The following is a 13,953-nucleotide window of genomic DNA, read 5'->3' as shown; positions in this document are numbered from 1 at the left end:
TGTGGTCCCATTAGGATACGACAAAGAGAGCAGAGTGTTGAGGGAACGAAACACTGATTTATTTGATGTGGGCAAAGTGATTTGTCTGCTCTCACTGCGACTAGTTTGTCTGGAGGTTACACAACACAGAAATGTGCGTAACATTTGCCACCGCTGAGCATATTCTTATTTATTGTGGCCAACAGGTGATAGTCACAACACAAGTTAGCAGTGTTCTGCTGCCAACAATCAACACTGATACTAATTTAACAATTTAATGGGACTACTTGATTGCTTTTACTGTTGCAGTCCATCCTATAAGGCGGATAAATGTTTAATATGTTGAATTATGATGAAAACCAAGTACCAGAAAATGAGTCTTTTAAACAGTAAGTATTTCTTTTTGCAGGTGTTATAAACCACAGAGATCATTTTTAAATGGTGAAAAACAATGTTTGTTCATTGAAGTTCTCAGTGCGGTTAAACATGATGGATCCATTTATTGTTGGGGCTGATTTCCATAATGAGACTGTGTATCATATTGTTGATGTTTTCACTCAGTCCACCCTTATCTTGGGCAGATGTTATCCCTCCTCCAACTTGGGCTCTGGCCAGTATCAGTAATAACTGTCCCTGTGGACTGCAGCGCAGATAAAACATTACAAAGAAAGGGCATCACTCCCTCGTGGAGATTTTTATTTTTACAGCATCCTGCGATAAAATTACAGTTAATTCTTTTACTTTTACTTTTCCTGTTTTATTGCCAGAAACACTGCGTGTTCGGTGACTATTAAAAACCACTTAAACTTCAAGCAGCAAAGCAAACCAATGGATTCATTCATTTTCCACGTTATTTCATGCTGGCCTATCTTTTAAAATCTATTTATTTTATGATTGAATATTCCAAGTATTCTTTAAATATCTTGTTTTTGATAACCACCAATCATTATTTCCATTTTTCCTTTCATACTTTATGAACAAAAATTGTTTTTATTTTACTACATCAGGTTTACACACATGGGTCAAAAATGACCCATTCATCCAAACGTGATTTAAAATTAAATTACTTAATACTATAATAATAATTTTTTAGCAGTGAGTGGGGCTGAACACTTATGAATTTAATATCTGAAACATGTTTGTCATTTTTGTCACACAAACACATACCTCTGGTTACAGAGAACTTGGCTATTGAACTGAACTGTAGTTTAACAGCTGTAAACAAAATCAAATAACACGGAACACATCACACATTTTTACACGCCTCACAAATGATGAGTAAGTGTTTGTGCTCCTTGCACACCGGCCTGGTGCACTGGGAACACCAGCTGCTGCCTTTTCTGTCCTTCGCACACCTCTTCCTCTTCCTTTGGCCCTCCTGTCTGGTGACTTCTTCTGGCTGTTTTTTTAACCCACATCTTCCCATTGCCTGAATAATGTGCTTTTGGAGTTTGGGCGTGCCCTCCAAGCGCCTCTTCATATGTGGCATGACAAGCTCTTTGCCCAGCTCCTTGATAAATAGTCGGCATGCATTTCTCACATCACTCAAATCAAATGCTACAGTAAATGCATGTGGGCCGTTTCTGACCCATGTGTATAAACTTGATGTAGAAATACAAAAGCTGTGCTTGTTCATAACGTAAGAAAGGAAAAATGAAAACAATGATTTCTGCTAAAAAAAAAGACATTTACTGCATACTTGGAATGGTAATTGATAACATTAATTTATTTCAAAGATATATCATAGAAACACTCAGCCCTACATGAAATAACATTATTAAAATTAATATGGGTCATTTTTGACCCATGTTGTCCATTAGAAGGGTACTAATACAAAAAGGGTTTTTATTCAAAAAGTAAGACAGCAAAACATTAAATAAGGATGTATGATGATTAAAAACAACTTAATTGAGGAATACCTTGAACACTGAATGATGAAATTACTTTATCGCAAAGATATAGAAAAAAAAAACCTCACATGGGTCACTTTTGTTGTCACTTATGTTGCGTATCAAAGGGTTTAAAAAAAAAAAAAAACTGCTTGTAAGCAGCCATGTTGGACCTCAGGATGTTTAGCAGAGATTAAATTAATCTAATATTTGATTTCACCACAATCTTTTAACCAATCTTTAGACTTTCAATTTAGAAGTAAAAGTCTAAATAAATGAAGAAACTGCCAAGCAGATTTCCTTCGGAAAAAAAAAAAGCCTTTGATCCGGTATATTGGAACAGTTTACAACCAAATGAGACAAGAAGTCATTAGTTGTTGTTTTTTTTTCTTTTTTCATCCAACTATGTATAAAGTCATAGATGTCTTGTTATTGCAGGCTTGGCACACCATGGCACGCCCCTTAATTGCAGAGAAAGACAGTTACAATTGTAAAAGCAAAGGCCGGGAAAATAAAACACAAAATCATCACCAAAGGTGGTGCTTGGGTAATTTAATAAATGAGAAAAGCATATTTTTGGAAAGACAGGAAGTAAACAGTCACCTTAAACCAGCAGCCACTGATCAGTGTCTTTGTGCAATCTAAGCTGGCTAGATGCCCTTCTGACAGCATTCCTGTTCCATGTTCAACAGAAAATAAACAGTCGAAGCGCTCTGATCCTCGAAGCTGATCTATTTTGGACGTGCTGTTGTAATTTAATTCCTGGAAGATAATTAGGCCCTTTTTCGCTTTGGCCAAACCCAACGAATGTGACTCAAACTGTTCACCCTGCAAAGCCTGTTTCAGCCTGTCATAATTATGTGGAAGCGGGCCTATCGTACATGAAATGGTGATGAATTGTCGAAATCTTTTGAAAATAAAACGTGGGGGTGGCGTGTGCAAAACAGTAAGTGCAACCGAAACAGATCCACCACGGATGCCTTTGGTCAACATCTGTTCTCCTTCACTCTGTGACGTCTTTTGGTACTCTTTTGCCTCCTGAAAGTGCACTCAGCGATGACATCTGATATTGTGTGTGTGTGTGTGTGTGTGTGTGTGTGTGAGCGAGCACACTTGTCCTCTGTTCCCAGTTGCTGGTAAAACACTTACATTCATTTTGATCCACGCCACCAACAATTAGTGGCCCTGGTCCGGGCAGTGGAAACGAGGACGGCGTCTCATTGCCGATGGTTAGGTGCAAGGATCTGAACTCAAGAATCAAAACTTGGAAGAAACCTGAGCTGCGCGGCCATGCACTCCTTAAACGCACACTTACACACACATACACACGGACAGAGACGTGCGAAAACATGCACGCAAAACACATCAATTGTGATTTACAGCATGCATATTTGACACTGTTTTGAAAATAGTTTGCTAATTAAATACCCCAAAACACACTGTTCCCACTAATGTCATGCTGTTTGGAAGTCATAAAATTCATAAATCATTTTAGGTTGACATAAAAAAAAAAGCTGCTCTCTGGCCTGTTACTGTTGGTTTAGCTTGGTAGTGTAAATAATCCTTCCACTAAATCATGATCTCCTGGTCATACTGTGTCTCTCAGTAGAGATTCCCATGGTGGACGCCACATCAAATGGCACAGCTGACGGGGCAGACATGACAAATGGTCGTTTCAGAAACCTTGTTAGGCATGCTGAAAGTGCACTGGCATAGTCATCATCATCATCATCATCCAAGCTTTCTCAAATTCTGTGTTTGTCTCACTGCGTCTGAGGGAGCTTACATACTTCTGGATCGAGGCGAAAGTGTTTTGTTTCTTAATCTATACGGAGTGCCCACGAGAATAAAACCATCCAGCAGGACTATAAATATGATGATATGTTTTTTTAAGAGCGTTTACTTTAAAAACCAGGTAATTCATAGTTAGCTCTCCTGCTCTGCTTAATATGTGAGTAATATATTGGTTTAACACATTAGTGTCCAGCTGTTGTTGCATGCAACTGATTTAGAGTTACAAGCTGCTAAAAATCTAAAAATAAATCAGGAGTCAAGGAACATTAAATCCATCAAATTTACATCAGTTAGAAAACCGCAGAGTGAGAGAGTAATTTGATTCCTGAGCGAACGAGCAGCAGAGCGAGTATCTGAAGAAGTGCTGTGCTCACATTAACCTGTTTTGAAAGTTATGATTAATGGTGTGGAGAAAGAAAAAAGGGAAATTCTACTCAGCATGTAATAAGTGATGGCAGGGGATAATGATTATTTGAGAAATGAAGGAGAAACATACTCAGGTTAGGCAGCTCTAAAATAAAAAAACTAAAAAAAAAAAACAAAACCAAAACAACAGGAATATGCTGAGAGCTCCAAGAATCACTGAGTGAGGAGCAGCGCTGGCAGCGAGAGTTTTGTGAGCTGGGAAACGCTGCTGGCTTCCAGTACGGCAGAGGGCACGTGACTTTCTGTTGGCGCGCCTCTCTGTTGACCCCAAACCGTGTGCTTGGAGTGTTTAACATCCCAGTCTGAGCTTCAATCACCCCAAAGTCTCTCTGACGCACTGGCTGTTCTGATTCGAATGAAGTCAGTGTCATTTAACTTTTAGCGTAGATGCAAAAATAGTTTTTCTTCTTTCCTCACACGTGTTGCGCAGCATAACGCCATACGAGGTTTCTGACAGGTTAACGACTTTTGGACTCACCATTGGGAGTGTGTATGTTGGCCGCCTCTCTCAGCCTGAAGAGACCTGCAGCTTTATTTTTCAACCTGTGTCAGAATTTGGAAATACTGAAGCGGTGTCTAATATTCTCCGGCGCTGATAGAGATCTGGTTGTTTAAGCAACGATGACCCTTCGCTGCAGAGCCCTCTGGGAAAAATTGTATTCATATTTTTGTCTAATTGTCTGTATTTTCATTTAAAAACTCTTGTATGTAACCAAGTCTGTCCACATTATGGCGGCAAGAACTCTGCTCTTCCCTCCAGAAATAACCAGTTTCATTTCGTGTCCCTTGGTTGTCGTTTTGTGTGCTTTTGTGCTTGTTTTAATTCCTTCTGTTTCCACGTTGTGTCTCTTTGTGACAGTTTGCATTTCTTTGTTTTGTGTTTTCTTGTGGCTTTCATCTGTCTCTTTGTCTCTTTCCGTAGTTTGTGGGCCTGTGATCACCTTATTTCTTTCAAATTCTGACGACTTGTCTGCTACACTGCTCCCTTCGACAGAAATTGTCCGACTGTCCAATCAGAGAACAACAATGTTGTCCACCTGCTCCAGGTGTGTCACACTTTGGAGGCCTCCTTGGAATTTCAATAGTTTGGTATCGATTGTTTGTCATTCTAAAACGCCGGAGCAAAAGGATATGTGACACATCACTTATCTACTCTATCGCAGATGCAGTCAATCACGTGTTCTGCTACGTGACAGAACTAACTTGCAGAGAAAGTGTTATTTCCAAGGCCAAGATTTAGCATGTCATTAAGTTTGTCCGACGGAAAAATTAACATTTCAAGACCAGCAAATCTGCTGTGCGCTATTTCCCCCTCTGTTCTCTAAAAACGCCATAATGAAGACGGCGTTAATCAAATGCCGGATACATTCTCTGCCACGTTAAATCTTCATCACTGAAGTCTTTCTTTGTCGCTGTAGCATGTATTTAGTGATTTTTGCCTTCATTTCTACAGCTGCAGTGAAAGAGTCAGGAAAGTTAGAGAAAGAAAAGGGACGATATGGATCAGAAGGCCTTTGGCCAGACTCCAACCTGAGTTGCCGCAGTTAGGACAAATTGCTTATGTTCTGCCAGTGAGGTCTTAAGGGGGCCCTGCCATTCTTCTGTTTTACCTTAAAGACACAAATACTTGTGATACAACATAAATCGTCCCTTTTGTGAGGTCAGTGTTTGTCTTAGAGCACGGGACGGGCTCATTGTGGCAGTGTAGCTTTACGGCCTCATAGCTCGGAGCTCCACGATAAGGTGAAAATACAGTTGTGCAGCAAAAAGAGGCTTTAAAAAGATTAACTGGTTTTGGGAAATGTACATATAAAGCACAGTGCTCAGCATCTCCCTCTGAGCTGTATTAGTAGATTTTCCCACAATGTGGATGAAGCGTTCTGAAGCAGGATCAGAGGTCCAGAAATTCAAATCAGCTTTCAAAACGCAGAACTCACGGTCTCCAAAGTCTGCTGTCGTGTGCTTATTTCGAAAATAACAAACCTGTCTCGGTCAAGAAACTTCATTTTTATCCTAGTAAATAATTAATAAAATCTCCCATTCATGGTGTGCTGGTAACATTATTTCTAACGTTCAGAGGCATTTCTTAGGCAACGGATGAAATCCTATTAACGACAGCAGAGCTGCCAGAAGTCCAAGTCCAGGTTGGAGCGGATAACAACATACAAAGGTCAGACTGTTACATCAGAGCCTGGAGTTTGCAGCAGCTGTCTGATTTGAGGTTTTGGTTTTGGGAGCAAACACCTTGTTGGGGGCAGCACAGTGACATAGTGGTTAACACTGTTGCCCCATCACAAGAAGGTCACAGGTTTGACTCCCGGCCTGGGGCGGTGGCATTTCTAGACCAATTTTACTGAGGGGGGCCTGGCTGGGGCCTGGGGTTTTCGTCAGAGGGGAACATTCAACCCGGGGCAAAAAAGAGAAAAAATGTAAATCTTTTGTACACCGTATGTGTACAAACTGACCTCCGTATTCAGTGGAGGTAACGCACTAAAGAGTCCGACTAGAATGTTGAGCCACACGCATTAGTTCTGTCTTTTGCATCGGCGCAATATCACAATTTTAATAATTACTGTGTAATCTTTGATCGGGGGGGCACAGCGGGGTCCAGACTCAGTGTTACAAGGGTACTGGCCCCTGTTGCCACCGCAGGCCTGGAGCCTTTCTGTGCAGAGTTTGCATGTCCTCCCCGTGCCTGTGTGTGTTTCCTGCCTCCGTCCAAAGACATCATGTTTGGGTTGATTGGTGACTCTAAATTGTCCGTCGGTCTGAGTGTGAGTGGTTGTTGGTCTCTGTCTGTCTATGTGTGTTGGCTCTCTGAGGGACTGACGACCTGTCCAGGGTGACCCCCCCCCCCCAGCGTGAATTAATCATTACCTTAAAATTATCGCTGACTTTAATCCGGTGCTGCAGAAAAATGCGTGACCATGCAGGTCGCTCCATTGTGCTGTAAGACTGGATATTTTGGTGAAAAACATTTTACCAATTCAATCAACACGCAACACGTTTGTGATGAAACAACATTTCCTCATCCTCCAAAACACACTCCGCTGGTAAAGTACTCGAGCAAAATGGATTTCCCAGAGAAATGGGCTGCACGCTGTTGAAGAAACGTTGCAGCTTTCACTGCGTCTGTGTGTCACAACAACACAAAGCTCAGGCTGTTTGACTCACATATAACGAGTATCAGGCCTTTTTGCATCCTCTCTTTTATCATCCATGTCTTTGTTTGTGTCGCTTCTTTTGATCTTTTTTTGTTGTAAAGTTGAGGACCTACGACAGATCACTGGTTAGATTTTAAGCCAGAGCGCAGGTGATGCAGAGCAGGAAGTGGATGACCGGCTGATTTGAACGGTTGAATCTTTCCTCTGAACGCCTCCATCTTCCGCAAAATCGAGGTTGCTCAAGGATTGAACGCTTTTTTTCTGATATGATTTGGAAATTTCTCTGCTACGCCTGAGTCAGTGAACTCAAAGGCCAAAGAAATGTTCACTGGAAAGAGCTTTGATAAATGTGACCCTCGTGGAAAACACCCACACACACACACACACACACACACACACATCTGCACTGTTAACAGATGCTTTAATGGTTTCATTGTTACGCGACAGTTTCCTGTCTGCTTCAAAGACTTTCCAGAAGAAGTCAGATAAACAGGTTGATTCATTGATTTACTTTATTGATCCCAAGCTGAGATCCCAAGCTGAGAGAAACAATTTTTTTTTTTTTTTTAAGTTTGCAGAATATTTACAGAATATACAAACTGCACAATATTAAAATGATTATTTCCCATTTCAGTGGCTGATCATCTTGTTTTCAGGGAGGTCATCCCATGTGGATATGGTTTTCTCCTATTTGCACAGCTATTATGCACAAGTGGAGATCAAAGTTACCAATTAGCTGTAGATTTCATGGGAACTTGCTGCGGTACACAATTCTGCCTTAAAACCTTGGAATGAAATCCCTATAAACACTTTAAATTTGTGTGGGATTAACAGAGTCAGGCGGGTGACTAATTTCTGCCCTGGAGCTGTTTACATTTCGGCTTACTACCACACTGACCACATGGCTCGGTTGCTGTGATTGTATTTAAATGTGATAATAGAACCCAAAAAGAAAACACACGTTTTCTTGAGTACAAGCTGTCTTTTCTTTATTATTTTAAACACGAGAGCTATCACCACGTGGCGGACAATATACCGGCTCACAGCTCCCGCTTTAAATAAACGTTCAGTACTGCTGAATGTGATAACACACTTCTATTAAATTGGAGAACCTTCAAGGGAGTGATTCAGAAAAAAGGAAAAGAGAAAGAAAAACCAGGACACAAAACAGAACACTGGAACACAAATGTATCTTGACATTTGGTCTCGGCTGATTTCTCTCTATTTACACATGCCAGCTTGTACTGTCAATATCCAACGAGAACAGATGTTTCCCAACGAAATTATAACAATTTTGGAACGATAATTTCACAGGAAGAATTTCATGTCAATCACAGTTGTTATGAGATTCACATAACTTTGTCTGTGGGAAAAATGAACAACACTGAGAAACCAGAAGCGTTTTTGCTCGATAACTTTCTACGAAATCCACCGCTTTGGTTTTGTGATGCAGTTATTGTAAAATTGTTGAGCCCAGTCCAAGAACACCCTGATACCATACTTTAGAACGCTCCCATACAGCCACAAAAAACACACAACTGTTTTCACTGACCGAGTGGTTTTGCTCATGAGACGTGAAATGATCCTTGCCAAAAGTCAGTTTAGGTGTACGGCTCTTCAGTAAACGTATCCAATTTACTTTAATAATTTGGATAAATTTCATTTGGTTTGTGGTGGCTGCAGATGACAAAACCAAAATAGTATTTCTTTCAAGAATGAGTGTTTGTGTTGCTTTGGATTATCTCGCTGCGATCACAATCTCTCTGTTGCATTAAAACGTCTTTCGACTGAAGAGTTAGTCCCAGTGGGAGCCGACTGGGATGCCTGACAGCATATGTGGATACGATTCGACACGAGCTGAATTGGGTGAACTGATATCCCTCACTTTACATTTCATTGATCCTGTTTTTTCCCCCCCATCAGTCGGAGGAAGACACACAGCCCCATGAACGCTCTGACACTGACCAGGTCCTGCATCGGTTCCGCTTTGACTGTTGCATGTTTCCAGACTGGGATTGTTTTGTGTCCTGTTCAACAGAGGGTGACAGCAGACGTGACCGAGCAAGCGGGTGCTTTTCTGCCATTTATCAATGAGCACGGAGATGACAGGAGGCAGAGCCTCAACGAAGGGCCCCACTGTGTTTTAACAACGTTTGTGTCAAGTTGTACATGGCCCAGGATTGTCTAATCCAACCATCACCACCTCCAAACCTAATAAATCGACAGATATTATCCAGATTTCTGGTCTAAGACAGCGCAGACTTGACGTCAGTAGCTTGTTTGTCTGAGACGTGAATGTATCTGTTCACACAGATGGTAAATATCGGCCTCATTGGTTGTCGTCTAATCAGGCAGGACGGACTCTGGTGAGAACAAAGAGGGTCCGATTTCATTCATGCTCCCAGAATGATACTCTCAGTCTCTCTGGCATCTCTAATGTGTTTGCCTCAGCTGCTGCTGCACTTTTTTAGGTTTAATTGCCATGAATTGGAGCCTCCGACTCTGTTTATTGTTGGCGAGACCAAGCTCTCTCAGCCAGGTCTACTTCCTGTTTTGTTTTGTTTTTTTTTTTTCCGTCTGACTAATTCGCCCAATTTTTGTCTTTTTCTGTGTGTCTGGAAATAGCTATTTCACACATTAGTAAGATCCAAAGGTTCTTACATAATATGTTTACATCAAGTTTATCTCTGAGTAAACTGATCGTTTATCTGTGCTAATGGGGGATCACGAGATGATCTCACCAAACTTTATCCGGGGGGGGCATGAGAAACTTCCGCTTTATGTTGACAACATATGGTGACATGTCAAAGGTTTGCCCATAAACGACAGATGATGAATTCACTGCTGCATTGTAAATTTGTAAACTGTACACAGTTGTAACAAGTTCACAGTTATTTCTGCAGCGTTAAAGAAAGAAAGTGATGCAACTAACTGAATTCTACGTTTACGGACAACTTTCTTCATGGCAATGAAAAAACAAAGAGTGTGAGTTCAAAGACTTGAACCCAATATCCTTATCCTGGAGATTATGAGGGGCCTGTTTCTCAGTGTTTATGCACTTGGACATCCAAATTCAACAATGTAATAGCATAGCAAATTGAGGGAGGCCGTGCTCGTCATCAAAGCTGTCTAAACCGCAGACACGAAGGTCAATTGAGTGGAAAAGCTCCAGCGAACAGGAATTCAAAAGTCCAGAGAGAGAAGGGTTTAATGGCATCACACCACATTAAAAAGGGGAAGAAAGCAACTAAACACAAACTAAGATAAAAAAAAAAAACAAAAACTGATGAACCACCAGTCCTTGATTTACAAATGAATAACTCTTTCACAGCCCTGTCAACTTTAATTGGGAGATGTGTAATTCCAATTTTAGTCTTTTCAACCAAAATGTTTTCTTTTTTTTTTCTCTCTTTCCATTTTTCACTATAAATTGAATATCTTTGGCCTTCAGATAGCTGCTTGGGCTCCTGGAAATTTGTTTTTAACAAACAATTAATCAGTTAAGTGAAAGAAATTCATAAACTCATACAACTTAATCGTATGTGCAGAAATATTTCTTTTGGAAAACCCCTTTAGAGTTGTGATTTATTAACTAGGGCCTTCTCCTAGAGAAGATGAATTTTATTACAAACAATAGTTTACACAGCACTGATCATGGACAACATTACTTTTCTAACGCTGACAGATGTGTTGAAATATACTCATTTAAATACATCGAGCAACATCCGTCCAAACGTTTTGCAGCTGCGGGAAAAAGCAATGCGAATAGTTTGGCGCTAATAGCAACGGCACAAGAATCTTTGTACCCTCTGTGTAAGGTGGAATAATTTGAGATGACAAGTTTGTGTGCGATTCGAAGGCTGAGGAACAAATATGTCGGTGTTGACCACGTAGTAATAGCACATTGTACGTTAGTCATGGAGCTGACACAATACATCCTTCAAAAGGCAGCTCCCCAGCAGGGCAGCACATGTGCCAGCAGTTTTTCATTGAACACACTTTTCATCTGCTATATTGATCACAGGCTTGTGACTCAGTTGTTGCAAATCACCGTCCTCATCTACTTTACAGTAAAATAAAATAAAAAAAAGGGGGTTTCTGCAACAATAAAACAGTGAAGCTGAAGTCAGGGGGGATTTCTTTCCCAACACTGACGCTTGAATCACGAAGAAGTGGGCCATCTGTGTTTTGATAACTTCTCTTTGGGACGGAATGATGGAATCTGTGCACGCAGAGGCAGAGATAGTCATAAGTGAGGTAGCTGGGTGAGAGCGACGTAAGGCGATACAGCTCAGTGTGCTGCAAGTTTCTCGGCTTCTTTCTTACATTAAGTGCCCCAACTTCCCACATTTAAAAGTTTCAAAGTTTGCTGAAGGACAAGTCATTCAGTAGATGATCCGCCTCAGAGCCATCTGAGAACTTTATCCTGCTTGGTTCAGATGCATTTCTCCTGCACTGACTCTGTGGTCAGCGACACCTGAAGAGCCGGGTCTTTGGGGCAGGGCAAGGCCGAGAGGTCCCTGATTCCATTTGTCCCTTTTTTGCTCTGAGTTTCAACGCCGCCCTGCTCGAAGGAATAAGTCCGCGAGTTTCTGACCGATGAAGGCCTCGAACCGGAGAGTCTGACTGCCTTGTGGTAGCTGCCGGCGTACACCTCGCATCCCTCTGGCAGGTAGAGGAAGGTTTGGGAGTTGCTGGTGGCATCTCGCAGTGAGTCCCGGTTCGAGATGACAGAGGAGAGCTGGTGGGCATCTATGTAGTGAAGGTTTGCCTGTCTCTGTTGCCTCCTGGCTCCCATTTTACAAAACAAGCACTTGATTTTCTCAATGAGCTTGAGGAGAACAGTCTTCCGCAGGAGGATGTAGATCCAGGGGTCCAGGATGGGGTTGAAGGAAGCGAAGCGTATCGCTCTTAGATCTGGGTTTATGTCCAAGTTCAGCTCAACTGGAGTTTTATAAAGCTGGTTCAGAAACACTCGAGCCTGGAAGAAAAATTTGAGCGACGGCTGAGTAGATTTATAAATGATTTACATTTCAGTGAGATTATCGCTAATAAATCAAAGATGGTTTTTAATAAACTGTTCTGTATGCAAAACAAAAAAACAAAAAAACAACTTCATTTGTGCATAAGAAGGTCCTATCGAAGGTAAATCGTGCGTAATCGTTGAACTCCATCAAGGATCAGAGAAATAGGAACTTACAACAAGTGGGATGGAGCAGATGAGCACCACTGCCGACGTGCCTATGAGCAAGATGACCATTTGAATCTCTGCACCGGCCAGGCGGCTGAAGCTCCGGCTTCTCCTCCGCGGGTCCACCGCGCCGCGCCCCGGGTCGGTTCCCAGCGAGGTCCTGCGCACGAAGCGCCGGTGCATCCGGATCAGAGCTCCGCACACCAGCACGTTACAGATGACGGTGGCGAGAGTCAGGAGAGAGCTGAAGCCCGCATACATGTAGGAGTAGGCCGCGTCGCTGGTCTTGTTGCTCCTCCACTCCAAAAAACACCAAGTTTGCGGATACTGTTTCTTCACCTGCCCGAAGCCCATGATGGGCAGCGCGCAGAAGAGCGCGTTGGAGACGTAGATCGCCAGGAGAGCCAGACCCGCCAGTCTCTGGTCCACATAGTCATTGTAGAAGTAGGCATGGTTTATCGCGATGTATCTCTCCACAGACATGGCACAGATGATGCTGAGACCCGCCAGGGAGAAGAAGAGCATCGTGAAGCCGAAGTACTGGCACAGCGGGTCGTCTCCGGGCCAGGAGCCCTTCACGTAGATGGCGATGGTGACCGGACTGGCCAGCAGCGTGCCCAGCAGGTCCGTGACGGCCAGCCCACACACCAGGGTGTAAAACGTGGTTTCTTTCTGCTCTTTGCGGGACTTGCAGAGGACCACGATGGCGATGACGTTCCCAACCACCCCGAAGATGAACATGACGGACGGGATGGTCGGCACCATGGTCCTCCCCGCTGTCGACTGATTGGTGTTCATTGCTTTGCCCTTCGCAGGCGGATGAAAACCCTGGAAGTGGAAGACGTTTTCTTAACGCCGGTATTTCCAGTCCAAGGCATGAAACTTGTTTGCTCTTGAAAGAAGCCTGATCAACATTTCGAAATCAGGAAAAAAAAAAAAAAAAAAAAGTTTGCACCTTCTGTTTCAGCTCCTTCACAGCACTGACAGAGATACTGACGCTGGCCTCAGCGATGGTTTGCCATCAGATCCTCTTCTTCTGTTTCACTCAGCAGGGCAGGGAGATGAAAACAGGCATCAGACAGCAGTGACTTCATTGAAATGAGGCTCAGCCTTCAAGCTTCCTGCAGGTTTCAGTCCCTCCCCTTCATTTCACTTCACAAACCCTCATCAGCTGTGCAGCCCGGCGCAGAAAAGGCCTTAACTTGTGCAACACCACAAAACAGAAGTCAGCCCAAGATCAGTGCTAAGCTCCTATCTACACAGACTTAAAGCCACAACAGTCCGAGTTCCACCTCCCACGCTGACCTAAGAGAAGAGCAGTTTGAGCAGAAGTGAATAGCCTGAATACCAAATAACTTTAAAATAAAATAAAAATCAACCCAATGTCAATGTCAAAGTCTGTTGCAACTAGACAATTTAGAGTTTTTGAAACACGGAAAGTTTATTGTGTATTTTAAATGGCATATTATTTTAAAGGAACTTGTTTGAAAGAGCATGAAAAACGCGGCTG

The 13,953-nt window shown here is 42.4% G+C and overlaps 1 protein-coding gene across 2 annotated transcripts; it reads right to left on the bottom strand.

Moving 5' to 3' along the window:
• Window positions 1–10,588: 10,588 nt before the first annotated feature.
• Window positions 10,589–13,515, bottom strand: ptger4a (prostaglandin E receptor 4 (subtype EP4) a). Of its 2 annotated transcripts, XM_029510199.1 has the most exons (3): window positions 13,399–13,515; window positions 12,453–13,271; window positions 10,589–12,233 (listed from the first exon to the last, which is right to left on the bottom strand). In XM_029510199.1, the coding sequence occupies exons 2-3, from the start codon at window positions 13,239–13,241 to the stop codon at window positions 11,688–11,690; spliced, it is 1,335 nt and encodes a 444-aa protein (XP_029366059.1). In that variant the 5' UTR covers window positions 13,242–13,271; window positions 13,399–13,515; the 3' UTR covers window positions 10,589–11,687. The 2 variants fall into 2 exon arrangements, with proteins under 2 accessions (XP_029366059.1, XP_029366060.1); XM_029510200.1 differs by lacking the exon at window positions 13,399–13,515 and having other exon boundaries at window positions 12,453–13,303.
• Window positions 13,516–13,953: the final 438 nt, after the last annotated feature.

The sequence above is a fragment of the Echeneis naucrates genome, chromosome 9 (genome assembly GCF_900963305.1).
Source record: "Echeneis naucrates chromosome 9, fEcheNa1.1, whole genome shotgun sequence".
NCBI classification, from domain to species: Eukaryota; Metazoa; Chordata; class Actinopteri; order Carangiformes; family Echeneidae; genus Echeneis; species Echeneis naucrates.
This window is presented reverse-complemented; position numbering and strand designations above follow the sequence as displayed.

What these genes read in the sequence shown, in the direction of transcription:
- ptger4a (XM_029510199.1), bottom strand. Translation starts at nt 13,241, where the DNA reads ATGAACACCAATCAGTCGACAGCGGGGAGGACCATGGTGCCGACCATC. An exon ending in TCTGCTCCATCCCACTTGTT is followed by an intron (nt 12,234 to 12,452) that starts GTAAGTTCCTAT and finishes TTTTTCTTCCAG; the next exon opens with GCTCGAGTGTTTCTGAACCA.